This window comes from Phocoena sinus, chromosome 1, assembly GCF_008692025.1.
Source record: "Phocoena sinus isolate mPhoSin1 chromosome 1, mPhoSin1.pri, whole genome shotgun sequence".
In the NCBI taxonomy this organism is placed as follows: Eukaryota; Metazoa; Chordata; class Mammalia; order Artiodactyla; family Phocoenidae; genus Phocoena; species Phocoena sinus.
Genome location: NC_045763.1, coordinates 102,666,597 through 102,681,696, shown reverse-complemented (window position 1 = coordinate 102,681,696; position 15,100 = coordinate 102,666,597). Strand labels below are relative to the sequence as shown.

Below are 15,100 nucleotides of genomic sequence, written 5' to 3'. Positions count from 1 at the left end.
CCTACATCAACATAATAAAGGTCACATATGACAAACTCACAGCCAACGTGGTTCTCAATGGTGAAAAACTGAAACCATTTCCTCAAATATCAGGAAGAAGACAAGGTTGCCCACTCTTGCCACTAGTATTCAATATAGTTTTGGAAGTTTTAGCCACAGCAATCAGATAAGAAAAAGAAATAAAAGGAATACAAATTGGAAAAGAAGAAGTGAGACTGTCACTGTTTGCAGATCACATGATACTGTACATAGAGAATCCTAAAGATGCTACCTGAAAACTACTAGAGCTAATCAATGAATTTGGTAGAGTAGAAGGATACAAAATTACTTCACAGAAATCTCTTGCATTCCTTTACACCAATGATGAAAAGTCTGAAAGAGAAATTAAGGAACACTACATTTACCATTGCAACAAAAAAAATTAAAATACCTAGGCATAAACCTACCTAAGGAGGCAAAAGACCTGTATGTAGAAAACTATATGACACTGATGAAAGAAATTCAAGATGATACCAACAGATGGAGAGATATACTATGTTCTTGGATTAGAAGAATCATCATTGTAAAAATGACTATACTACCCAAAGCAATTTACAGATTCAGTGCAACCCCTATCAAACTACCAATGGCATTTTTCACAGAACTAGAAGAAAAAATTGCACAATTTGTATGGAAACACAAAAGACCCCGAATAGCCAAACAATGTTGAGAAAGAAAAATGGAGCTGGAGGAATCAGGCTCCCAGATTTCAGAATATACTACAAAGCTACAGTAATGAAGACAATACGGTATGGGCACAAAAACAGAAATACAGATCAATGGAACAGGAGAGAAAGCCCAGAGATAAACCCATGCACATATGGTCAACTTATATTTGATAAAGGAGGCAAGAGTATACAATGGAGGAAAGACAGCCTCTTCAATAAGTGGTGCTGGAACAACTGGACAGCTACATGTAAAAGAATGAAATTAGAACCCTTCCTAACACCTTACACAAAATTAAACTCAAAATGGATTAAAGACCTAAATGTAAGGGCAGACAGTATAAAACTCTTAGAATAAAACATAAGCAGAATACTCTATGACATAAATCACAGCAAGATCCATTTTGACCCACCTCCTAGAGAAATGGAAATAAAAACAAATGGGACCTAATGAAACTTAAAAGATTTTGCACAGCAAAGGAAACCATAAATATACATGAAAAGACAATACTCAGAATGGGAGAAAATATTTGCAAATGAAGCAACTGACAAAGGATTAATCTCAAAAATATACAAGCACCTCATGCAGCTCAATATCAAAAAAAGCAAACAGCCCAATCCAAAAATGGGCAGAAGACCTAAATAGACATTTCTCCAAAGGAGATATACAGATGGCCAACAAACACATGAAAAGATGCTCAACATCACTAATCATTAGAGAAATGTAAATCAAAACTACAATGAGATATCACCTCACACCGGTCAGAATCGCCATCATCAAAAAATCTACAGGGCTTCCCTGGTGGCACAGTGGTTGAGAGTCCGCCTGCCGATGCAGGGGACACGGGTTCGTGCCCCAGTCCGGGAAGATCCCACATGCCGCGGAGCGGCTGGGCCCATAAGCCATGGCCGCTGAGCCTGCGTGTCCGGAGCCTGTGCTCCGCGACGGGAGAGGCCACAACAGTGAGAGGCCCACGTACCACAAAGAAAAAAGAAAAAAAAAAAAAAAATCTACAAACAATAAATGCTGGAGAGGGTGTGAAGAAAAAGGCACCCTCTTGCACTGTTGGTAGGAATGTAAATTGATACAGCCACTATGGAGAACAGTATGGAGGTTCCTTAAAAAAATAAAAATAGAACTACCATATGACCCAGCAATCCCACTACCAGACATATACCCTGAGAAAACCATAATTCAAAAAGAGTCATGTATCACAATGTTCATTGCAGCAATATTTACAATAGCCAGGACGTGGAAGCAACCTACATGTCCATCAACAAATGAATGGATAAAGAAGATGTGGCACATATATACAGTGGAATATTACTCAGCCATAACAAGAAATGAAATTGTCCCAGAGTCTGTCATACAGAGTGAAGTAAATCAGAAAGAGAAAAATAAATACCGTATGCTAACACATACATATGGAATCTAAAAAACAAAATGGTTCTGATGAATTAGGGGCAGGACAGGAATAAGGACACAGACGTAGAGAATGGACTTGACAAATATAAATATAAATATAAATATAAAACAGATAGCTAGTGGGAAGCAGCTGCATGGCAGAGGAAGATCAGTTCGGTGCTTTGCACCCACCTAGAGGTGTGGGATAACAGGGAGACACATGAGTAAGAGGTTATGGGGATATACATATGCATATAGCTGACTCACTTTGTTATACAGCAGAAACTAACACAACACTGTAAAGCAATTATACTCCAATAAAGATGTTAAAAAATGATAAAAAATTAAAGACTGTTAAAAGGGATAAGGAAGAACACTACACAATGATCAAGGGAACAATACAAGAAGATATAACAATTGTAAAAATATACGCACCCAACATAGGAGCACCTCAATATATAATGCAAATGCTAACAACCATAAAAGGGGAAATTGACAGTAACACAATAAAAGTGGGGGACTTTAACACCCCACTTATACCAATGGACAAATCATCCAGATAGAAAATCAATAAGGAACCACAGGCCTTAAATGACACATTAGACCATCGGACTTAACTGATATTTATAAAACATTCTATCCAAAAGCACCAGAATACACTTTCTTCTCAAATGCACACAAAATGTTCTCTAGGATAGATCTCATCTTGGACCACAAATCAAGCCTCGGTAAATTTAAGACAATGGAAATCATATCAAGCATCTTCGCCAACCACAACGCTCTGAAATTAGAAATAAATTACAGGAGGGGCTTCCCTGGTGGTGCAGTGGTTAAGAATCCACCTGCCAGTGCAGGGGACATGGGTTTGAGCCCTGGTCCGGGAAGATCCCACATGCTGCAGAGCAACTAAGCCCGTGCACCACAACTACAGAAGCCTGCGCTCTAGAGCCCACGTACCACAACTACTGAGCCCGCACGCCTAGAGCCTGTGCTCTGCAACAAACAGAAGCCACCACAATGAGAAGCCCACGCACTGCAACAGAGTAGACCCCGCTCACCGAACCTAAAAGAAAGCCTGTGAGCAGCAACGGTAACCCAAAGCAGCCAAAAATAAAATAAGTAAATAAATAAATAAATAAATTTATTAAATATAAAAATAAAAGAAAGAAATTACAGGAAAAAACTGTAAAAAACACAAACACGAGGAGGCTAAACAATATGTTACTAAACAACCAATGGATCACTGAAGAAATCAAAGAGGAAATCAAAAAATACCTAGAGAAAAATGACGATGAAACATGACAATCTAAAATCTATTGGACACAGTAAAAGCAGTCCCAAGAGGAAAGTTTACAGCAATACAATATTACCTTAGGAAACAAGAAAAATATCAAATAAACAACTTAACCTTACACTTAAAGCAACTAGAGAAAGAAAAACAAACAAAGCCCAAAGTTAGTAGAAGGAAAAAACTCATAAAGATCAGAGCAGAAATAAATGAAATAGAGACAAAGAAAACAAGATCAATGAAACTAAAAGCTGGTTCCTTGAAAAGGTAAACAAAATTGATAAACCTTTAGCCAGACTCATCAAGAAAAAAAGGGAAAGGGCTCAAATCAATAAAATTAGGACATTACTACAAGCAACTACACACCAATAAAATGGACAACCTAGAAGAAATGGACAAATTCTTAGAAGGGTACAATCTCCCAAGACTGAACCAGGAAGAAATAGAAAACATGAACAGACCAATCACAAGTACTGAAATTGAAAAATTTCCAACAAACAAAAGTCCAGAACCAGATGGCTTCACAGGCAAACTGTATCAAACATTTAGAGAAGAGTTAACACCTATTCTTCTGAAACTCTTCCAAAAAATTGCAGAGAAAGAAACACTCCTAAGCTCATTTTATGAGGCCACCAACACCCTGATACCAAAACCAGACAAAGATACCACAATAAAAGAAAATTACACATGGATGAACAGAGACATAAATATCCTCAACAAAATACTAGCAAACCGAATCCAACAAACAATACGTTAAAAGTAGCATACACCATGATCAAGTGGGATTTATCCCAGGGATGCAGGAGTTTTCAATATATGCAAATCAGTGGGACACACCACATTAACAAACTGAAGAATAAAAACCATACGATCATCTCAGTAGATGCAGGAAAAGCTTTTGACAAAATTCAACACCCATTTATGATAAAAGCTCTCCAGAAGGTTGGCATAGAGGGAACCTACCTCAACATAATAAAGGCCATATATGACAAACCCACATAAACCCTTATTCTCAGTGGTGAAAAACTGAAAGCAGTGTATATATGTCCATGCCACTCTCTCACTTTGTCACAGCTTACCATTCCCCCTCCCCATACCCTCAAGTCCATTCTCTAGTAGGTCATAGCTAGTGGGAAGCAGCCGCATAGCACAGGGAAATCAACTCGGTGCTTTGTGACCACCTAGAGGGGTGGGATAGGGAGGGTGGGAGGGAGGGAGACACAGAGGGAAGAGATATGGGAACATATGTATATGTATAACTGATTCACTTTGTTATAAAGCAGAAACTAACACACCACTGAAAACAATTATACTCCAATAAAGATGTAAAAAAAAAAAAACAAAGCATTTCCTCTAAGATCAGGAACAAGACAAGGATGTCCACTCTTGCCACTTTTATCCAACATAGTTTTGGAAATCCTAGACATGGAAAACAGAGAAGAAAAAGAAATAAAGGGAATCCATATTGCAAAGGAAAAAGTAAAACTGTCACTGTTTGCAGATGCCATGATACCATACACAGAAAATCCTAAAGATGCTACCAGAAAACTACTAGGGCTCATCAATGAATTTGGCAAAGTTGCAGGATACTAAATTAATACACATAAATGTTGCATTCCTATACAAATAAATCAATACACAGAAATGTTGCATTCCTATACACTAATAACAAAAGATCAGAAAAAGAAATTGAGGAAACAGTCCCATTTACCATCGCATCAAAAAGAATACAATACCTAGGAATAAACCTATCTAAGGAGGCAAAAGACCTGTACTCTGAAAGCTATAAGATGCTGATGAAAGAAATCAAAGATAACACAAACAGATGGAGAAATATACCATGTGCTTGTATTGGAAGAATCAATGTTGTCAAAGTGACTATACTACCCAAGTCAATCTACAGACTCAATGCAACCCCAGCAAATTACCAATGGCATTTTTTACAGAAATAGAACCAAAAAAAATTTTAATTTGTATGGAAACATAAAAGACCCCAAATAGTCGAAGCAATCTTGAGAAAGAAAAATGGAGCTGGAGGAATCAGACACCCTGACTTCAGACAATACAAAGCTACAATAATCAAAACAGTATAATATTGGCACAAAAACAAAAATATAGCTCAATGCAACAGAATAGAAAGTCCAGAGATAAACTCACGCACCTATGGTGAACTGATCTATGACAAAGGAGGCAAGAATATACAATGGAGAAAAGACAGCCTCTTCAACAACCAGTGCTGGGAAAACTGGACAGCTTTATGAGAAAGAATGAAATTAGAACATTCCCTAACACCATACACAAAAATATACTAAAACTGGATTAAAGACCTAAATGTAAGGCCGGATACTATAAAACTCTTAGAGGAAAACATAGGCAGAACACTCTCTGACATAACTGTAGCAATATCTTTTTGGATCCACCTCCTAGGGTAACTAAAATAAAACAAAAATAAACAAATGGGACCTAACTAAACTTAAAAGCTTTTGCACAGCAAAGGAAGCCATAAACAAAATGGAAAGACAACCCAAAAAACAAGAAAAAATATTTGCAAGCAAAGTGACTGACAAGGGATTAATCTCCAAAACATACAAACAGCTCACACAGCCCAATATTAAAAAAACAAACAATCCAATCAAAAACTGGGCAGAAGATCTAAACAGACATTTCTCCAAAGAAGACATACAGATGGCCAAAATCACATGAAAAGATGGTCAACATCACTTATTACTAGAGAAATGCAAATCAAAACTACCACGAGGTATCACCCCTCACCTGTCAGAATGACTATCCTCAAAGACAACAAATAACAAGCATTGATGAGGATGTGGAGAAAAGGGAACCCTCATGCACTGTCAGTAGAAATATAAATTGGTACAGCAACTGTGGAAAACAGTATGGAAATTCCTCAGAAAATTAAAAAAGAACACTACCCTATGATGCAATTCCATTTCTGGGTGCTTTTCTGAGGAAAACAAAAACACTAATTTGAAATATATATGTACCCCTATGTTCCTTGTAGCATTATTTACAATAGTCAAGATATAGAAGCAACCTAAATGTCCATCAACAGATGAACCAATAAAATTTCAACCATTCTTGTAGGTAGGGCCCACTTTCATAGGTTTGAGACCTATGTAGTCATACAATGCTCTCTGATTAGTTTCTAGCCTATTTTGAATTTTTTAAGAATATTTGAACTAGGTGCCCCACCTTTTTATTTTGCACTGAGCCCTACATATTATGTGGCTAGTCCTGCTTAGGGGTGTAGTGATATCCCATTGTGATTTTATTTTTCTTTCTGTAACTAATAGTGTTAAATATTTCTTCATGAGCTAATCAGTCATTAGTATGTTTCCTTTGTGAAGTGTCTATTCAAGTCTTTTGCCCACTTTTTAATTTTTATTATGATAAAATACCCATAACATAACATTTACCATCTTAACCTTTCTAAACCATACAGTTCATTTACATGGTTATGCAACCAATCCCCAGAACTCTTTATCTCATAAAACTGAAACTCTATACCCATTAAATAATTCCCCACTACCCCCCCCCCACAGTCCCTGGCAACCACCACTCTCTAGCCCATAAATTTGACAACTCTAGGTACCCCACATAAGTAGAATAATATTTGTCTTTTTGTGACTGGCTTCTTTCACTTAGCTTATGCCCCCAAGGTTTATTCATGCCATAGCATATATCAGAATTTCCTTCTTTCTTAAGGCTGGGTAAAATTTCATTCTATGTATATACCACATATTGTTTGTCTACTCATTAGTCAATGAATGTTGAGTTGCTTCTACCTTTCAGCTATTGTGAATAATGCTGCTAAAAACACGGGTGTACACATATTTCTTTCAGACCCTACTTTCAATTCTTTAGGTATATACACAGAGGTGGAATTACCAGATCATATGTTAATTCAATTTTTAATTTTTGAGTGACCACCAGACTGCTTTCCATAGCAATGGTACCATTTGACATCCCACCAACAGTGTACAAGGATTCCAATTTCTCTACAATTTCACAAATATTTCTTATGTTCTTTTTTTTTTTAATAGTACCCATCCTAATGGATGTGAGGTGATATCTCATTGTGGTTTTGATTTGCATTTTCCTAATGATTAGTGATGTTGAAGATCTTTTCATGTACCTATATACCATTTATACATCTTCTGTGGAGAAATATTTATTCACGTCCTTTGCCCATTTCCAATCCAGGTTGTTTGTAGTTGTCTTTTGCCAATTTTGAATTGGAATATTTGTCTTTTAGTGTTGAGTTTTAAGAGTTCTTTATATATTCTGGATATATGTTATTTGTCAAACAAATATTTTTGTCAGTATTTTCGTCTTCTTTGTACTTTGCCTATTTTTTTTTTTTTTTTTTTTTCCGTACGCGGGCCTCTGACTGTTGTGGCCTCTCCGGACGCGCAGGCTCAGCGGCCATGGCTCACGGGCCTAGCCGCTTTGCGGCATGTGGGATCTTCCCAGACTGGGGCACGAACCTGTGTCCCCTGTATCGGCAGGCAGACTCTCAACCACTGTGCCACCAGGGAAGCCCGCCTATCTTCTTAATGATACCTTTTGATATGCAGATCTTTCAGATTTTGATGAAGTCTAATTTATCATATTTTTATGAATATTGCTAGTTCACGTACTAGTACACTAGTGACTTTGTAGAAACCTTAGAATTTTCAGTGTAGACCATCACATCGCTTAAGAAGAAACAGTTTTACATATTGTTTTACAATCTATATAACTTTATTCCTTTTTCTTGCCTTAATGTACTAGCTAGAACCTCCAATACAATGTTGAATGGGGTAGTAAGAGCAGACACTGTTCTTGATACTAAAGAGAAAGTATTCAGTCTTTCATCATTAAGTATGATGCTAGCTCTAGGTATTTTGTAGGTATTCTGTATTAGACTGATAAAGTCTCCTTTTATACCAAGTTTTGTTGAAAATTTTTATCAAGAATGAGTGCTGAATTTTGTCAAATGTTTCTCTGCAATCATTGAGCTGATTATATTTTTCTATTTAATCACTTGATACAGTAAATTACACTGATAGTTTCAAATTTTAAACCTAACTTAAGTTTCGAAAACCCCCACTTCTTCAATGTAATATGGTTTTAATAGATTGCTAGATTATATTTACTGGTATTTTTTTAAGGGTTTTATGTCTCTATAAAGGATACTGGTCTGTAATTTTTTTTCTTATAATATCTTTATCAGGATTTTGTATCAAAAAACTAGTTGGGAATTGTTTCCCCTCTTCTATTTTTTGAAAGAATTTGTAGAACACTGGCATTACTTCTTCCTGAATTGTGTGTTAGAATTCACCTGAGAATTTCCAGATCAGGATTTTCTCAAGGAGATTTTTTTTTGAATTTTATTTAATTTGTTTTTATACAGCAGGTTCTTATTAGTTATCTATTTTATAAATATTGGTGTATATATGTCAATCCCAATCTCTCAATTCATCCAACCACACCCCACACACACACTTCCCCCCTTGGTGTCCATACGTTTGTTCTCTACATCTGTGTCTCTATTTCTGCCCTGCAAACCGGTTCATCTGTTCCATTTTTCTGGATTCCACAAATATGTGTTAATAGATGATATTTGTTTTTCTCTGACTTGCTTCACTCTGTATGACAGTCTTTAGGTCCAACCACATCTCTACAAATGACCCAATTTCATTCCTTTTTATGGATAAGTAATATTCCATTGCATATATGTACCACATCTTCTTTATCCATTCGTCTGTCAATGGGCACTTAGGTTGCTTCCATGATCTGGTTATTGTAAATAGTGCTGCAATGAACACTGGGGTGCATGTGTCTTTCTGAATTATGGTTTTCTCTGGGTATATGCCCAGTAGTGGGATTGCTGGATCACATGGTAATTCTATTTTTAGTTTTCCTAGGAACTTCCATACTGTTCTCCATAGTGGCTATATCAATTTACATTCCAACCAACAATGTAAGAGGGTTCCCTTTTCTTCACACCCTCTCCGGCATTTGTTTGTAGATTTTTTTGATGATGGCCATTCTGACTGGTGTGAGGTGATACCTCATGGTAGGTTTGATTTGCATTTCTCTAATAATTAGTGATGTTGAGCATCTTTTCATGTGCTTTGGGCCATCTGTATGTCTTCTTTGGAGAAATGTCTGTTTAGATCTTCTGCCCATTTTTTGATTGGGTTGTTTGTTTTTTTGATATTGAGCTGCATGAACTGTTTATATATTTTGGAGATTAATCCTTTGTCTGTTGATTCGTTTGCAAATATTTTCTCCCATTCTGAGGGTTGTCTTTTTGTTTTGCTTATAGTTTCCTTTGCTGTGCAAAAGCTTTTAAGTTTCATTAGGTCCCATTTGTTTATTTTTGTTTTTATTTCCATTACTCTAGGAGGTGGGTCAAAAAGGATCTTGATGTGATTTATGTCATAGAGTGTTCTGCCTGTTTTCCTCTAAGCGTTTTATAGTGTCCGGTCTTACATTTAGGTCTTTAATCCATTTTGAGTTTACTTTTGTGTATGGTGTCAGGGAGTGTTCTCATTTCATTCTTTTACATGTAGCTGTCCAGTTTTCCCAGCACCACTTACTGAAGAGACTGTCTTTTCCCCATTGTATATCCTTGACTCCTTTGTCATAGATTAGTTGACATAGGTGTGTGGGTTTATCTCTGGGCTTTCTATCCTGTTCCATTGATCTATATTTCTGTTTTTGTTTCAGTACTACATTGCCTTGATTACTATAGCTTGGTAGTATAGTCAGAAGTCAGGGCGTCTGATTCTTCCAACTCCATTTTTCTTTCTCAAGATTGCTTTGGTTATTCAGGGTCTTTTGTGTCTCCATACAAATTTTAAGATTTTTTTCTTCTAGTTCTGTGAAAAATGCCATTGGTAGTTTGATAGGGATTGCACTGAATCTGTAGATTGCTTTGGGTAGCATAGTCATTTTCACAATATTGATCCTTCCAATCCAAGAACATGGTATATCTCTTCTCTAGGAGATTTTTGATGACAAATTCAATTTCCCTGATATATGGCTCTTCAGATGTACTGTTTCATCTTGTGTCAGTTTTTAGGAAGTTAGGTTTTCCAAGAAATTTGCCCATATATACAATGGAATATTACTCAGCCATAAAAAGGAATGAAATTGGGTCATTTGCAAAGACATGGATGGACCTACAGACTGTCATACAGAGTGAAGTAAGTCAGAAAGAGAAAAACAATTATCGCATATTAACGTATATATGTGGAATCTAGAAAAAATGGTACAGATGAACTGGTTTGCAAGGCTGAAACAGAGACACAGATGTAGAGAACAAACATATGGACAGCAAGGTGGAAAAGCGGGGGTGGGGGTGGTGGTGGTGGTAGTGGGAAGAATTGGGAGATACATATATACACTAATATGTATAAAATTGATAACTAATAAGAACCTGCTGTATAAAAAAGTTAAATTTAATTAAATTTTTAAAAAATAAATTTGCCCATTTCATCTAAGTTTCAAATTTATTGATATAATGTTGTCCATGACATTCCTTTGTTATCCTTTTAATATTTACAGTATCTATATGGTAATGTTCTATTTTATTCCTGCCTTCAGTGAATTTTACTCTCTCTCCTTTTGTAATCAACCCTGCTAGGGGCTTATCAATTTTATTAATATTTTCAAAGAATCAACTTTTGATTTCATTAATTTTTGTCTTTGTCTCTCTTATTTCTTTGATCTCTCTTTTCATTTTTATTATTTCCTTTGGTCTACTTTCCATGGGTTTCATTTGCTCACCTCTTTTCAGTATCTGGGTGAAAACCTAGGTCATTTCTCCTTTTCTAAAATAAACATTATTTATAAATTTCCCTACAAGAACTGCTTTAGTTGCATCCCACAAATTTTTGCATATTGTATTTCTATGATCATTCCGTTTAAAATAATTTCTAATTTTCCTTGTGATTTCTTCTTTGGCCCATGAGTTACTTACTAGTATAATGCTTAATTTCCAAATATTTAGGCTTTTCCAGATATCCTATGGTTACTTATTTGTAATTTAATTCTGTTGTAGTGAGAGAATATACTCTATAAGACTTTAAAATTTTTAAATGTATGGCCCAGCATATGGTCTATCTTGGTAAACAACCTATGTGCACTTCAGAAGAATTTACAGTTGTAGCTATAATGTTCTACAAATGTCAATTAAGTCAAGGTAGTTAATAATGTTCAAATTTTGTATATTCTTACCTATTTTCTTCTAGTTGCATCAATTGCTGAAAGAGGGCTATTACAACCCCCAAATATAATAATAAAATTATCTATTTCTCATTTTAGTTTTTTACGTTTTTACTTCATGTATATTGAAGCTCTGCTATTAAGAACAAATACATTCATGACTGTTATATCTTCCTGATGAACTGATACCTTTATCATTATCAAATGCCCCTTAGGATCTCTGATAATACTCCTTGTATTTCAATCTATTATATGTGTTATAAAACTTGTTATTCCAGCTTTTCTATGCTTACTGTTTGTATAGCATATGACATATCTTTTTCCATATTTTTACTTCAACTTCCTTTTATCTTTATATTTAATAAAGTGTGTCTCTTGCAGGGAGCATATAGTGTGGCCTTGACTTTTTTATCCAGACTAACAATTCCAAGCCTCCACCCCAAACCTACTCAAATTCAATTTTCAGTGTATGGGTAAGGAATATGAAGACATATATATACACACACGTACATATATTCTAAGCTGCTTAGATGATTTTAACATAGATAAAGCAAAGATGTGCACTCTACTACAACGAAAAGGATTGATCCCCTCAATCTCAAAAGATAATGATTGAAAATAATTGCTACAATATAAATAAAGGGCTTAAAATTCCTAAATTCTCATCTATGTGTTAGCATTTTTAAAACAAAAATAAGGATTCCAAATACCTTTATCTCATAAACATTCAGTTGCTTGCTTTCTGCTGTACTTTTTTTTTTTAAGGCCTTATTCTGTTAAAAGATAAAAATAAAGGATTATGTTTAATATCAAAGTGATTCAAACTTGCACTGTTACTGACTTAGACTAAAATTACTAAAGGAAAGGAAAGCATTATTCTCTAAAACTGTAGTAAAAACATAGGTTGTTTTTTTTTTAAATAGTTTTATTTTGAGAATCAGTACATACCTCCTGCTGGAGTTCTTCAATAACCTTGCTTTTATTTTCAACTTGTTTCCTTAAATTGTTACACTAAAAAATCAAGAGAAATTTAAAATATTTTATTCAATATTCCAGTCAAAATAATTTCAAACTAACAAAAATATTAGCATAGAGATCACTTCAAAAATCATGTCGTTAAACAATTCCATTAATATCAAAAATATGTGAACAAGTACAAATTTTAATAGATTATCTCAGTACAAATTTGAAATTCTTAAAATGTCTTAATCTACTTAAAGAACACATGAATTCAATTACTTTAAGGGAAAAGTACCTTTTACTGAATCCCATACAGAGGGCTGAATTATATAATTAATTGGATTTTGGAAAGCCAGCCAGAGGATTAACTATAATTTGTCTTCTTTCTTATTCATTATTCCCCATTTATCATTTATGAGATCTCTTTTACTTATTATATTTGGGGAAGGGGAATAATATAATACTCTATCTCCTCTATAATACTCTATCTCCTCCTAAATACATTCTAATTCCTCTTACAGAAATACCATCTAAATCATTTTTTTAATACCTCACTTTGAGGGACTATTTCACCTGGCTACACATGTAGAATTGGATTAAGAGGTACTAGCCCAAAAATATATGGAGCACCATAAATGCAGCACAGATTTCTAAAGGGTCCTAAAGCATTACAGATATATAAGCTGTTCTAATTTCCATCAAAGTAGAAAGAAAGTCCAACGGGAAAAAAATTTTAATATCCACGATTAGCACAAAATGCTGTGTTAAATATCTTTCTTGAAATACTCATATGTAGTCATAGTCAGCAACTATTCTGAAACTGAATAAGGTATGATACTGGGGTTTACAAGTGATTTATTTTATCTAAATTTTACTGTGCACCATCCCTCTCAATGGTCTATTTCAGAAAACTCAAAAGAAAACTGAAGAAGAAAAGCCATAGAAAAGTGAGAAACATTTTACTGATTATCATGCCAATTGGCAGGTATAAACATATTAGGTGAAACTATTTGTGTATACAATTTTTATTTATTAAAAAAATCAAAGACTTCCATTTTTGACAGAAAAATCACCTAGATACTCTGAACAACTTTCCTGATAAAAATAATTTAAAAGTAAATGTCTAAAAAATAAGAAATCTGCCTACTTGAAATTACAACTTTAAAGTGTCGTAATAGTAGGTTTGAGGCTAGCATCAAAGGCAGCACTTGGCCTACGGGTATCTGCTGAATATACCTAGGGTCAAAGAGATGGGAGATAAAACTCAGAGCTCACTAAAGGTAGAGAATCCAATGAGAGAACCCTGCATAAAGTCACAAACTCAAAGGACTACCTACTCAGTGAAAGTGTAAACAAGAAATAAATTTGCCACACAGAAGGGTACAGTAAGGAAACTTGTCTGTCTTGACCCTGGCACTGAGTGAATGGTATGAAAACTGTCCTGAAAATTTGTAGCCATGAGGTGGCCTTATATTGGATTGGGGAGGGGAGCGGGGCAGTCATTTATAGCTGGATTCATACTATCTCATTTATAATCTCAAAAACTTCAAATGGAGAATTTACTTTAAAATGGGCTCCTCGTTAGTAGTGTCCCCAAGAAAATCTTTCTGGGAGGATACCAATCTCAACACAAGCCACAAAGAATTACCACAGGTAAAAAACCAAGGAATCAGAAAACATAAATAAGGCTCAAAGAATAAAAAGTCAGCAGAAAGAATAAAGAGCAAAATCAGACCTGAAGAAGACTTCAGATATTGATATTATCAGACAAAGAATATCATATTAAAATATATTAAATATTTTTTAAAATTAAAGACTTGAAACTATGAAAAAGAAATGAGAGACAATAAACAATTGAGCAGATTTTTAAAAGAACTAATTAAAACTTCAGTAATGAAAAATATAAGTAAAATTTAAAACTCAATAGACAGGAAAATAGGTTACTTCTTGGCCTTACCACATGAATGCTGAACACATTTTTAAAATATCAGTTTGAAGTATCACCAGATTATTAACTTTGCCCAAAAAAACACATGTTTTATGCATTTCTCTGTTCTTCAGACCATCAAAACTTATTCCCTTGAGAGTTAATATTGATGATCATATTTTCCTGCTACTCAGTTTTTCCTAAAAAACTATCTTTATAACTGACATTACTACATATTATAAAAACCATCTTTATAACTGTAATTAGACAGTTCAAAAAATATGTATATTTTACTAAAAGGATAATGACATCAGATCTATCAACTTTGTCATTTTGACTGGCCCACCTCACTGTCCCTTATTTCTGAATAAACTAATGAAAATTAAAGTAACTTAAGTTTTCAATCCTTTTAAATTTAAATAATATCCAAATTTAGGACTACTTAATATATTTGGTGGAATACCCAGAAATTCTTGAAAAGATTTTAAAGTATTACAGTTATTTTTAAGTCAAATAATTCATGTACAAAAAATCAAAGAATTTTATTCACCAGAATTCTAGGTAGAAGAAAATAGTGTTAA

The 15,100-nt window shown here is 34.6% G+C and overlaps 1 protein-coding gene across 2 annotated transcripts in view; it reads right to left on the bottom strand.

Annotated features, from left to right (window-relative positions):
* The window catches only part of SYCP1 (synaptonemal complex protein 1), a 152,242-nt gene that overhangs the window by 52,605 nt on the left and 84,537 nt on the right, over positions 1-15,100 (bottom strand). For both annotated transcript variants that reach the window (XM_032644498.1, XM_032644507.1), the window contains exons 21-22: positions 12,581-12,643; positions 12,343-12,405 (exon numbers count right to left, since the gene is read on the bottom strand). In XM_032644498.1, coding sequence (XP_032500389.1) covers positions 12,343-12,405; positions 12,581-12,643 — 126 coding nt within the window. The remainder of the gene's footprint in view (positions 1-12,342; positions 12,406-12,580; positions 12,644-15,100) is intronic.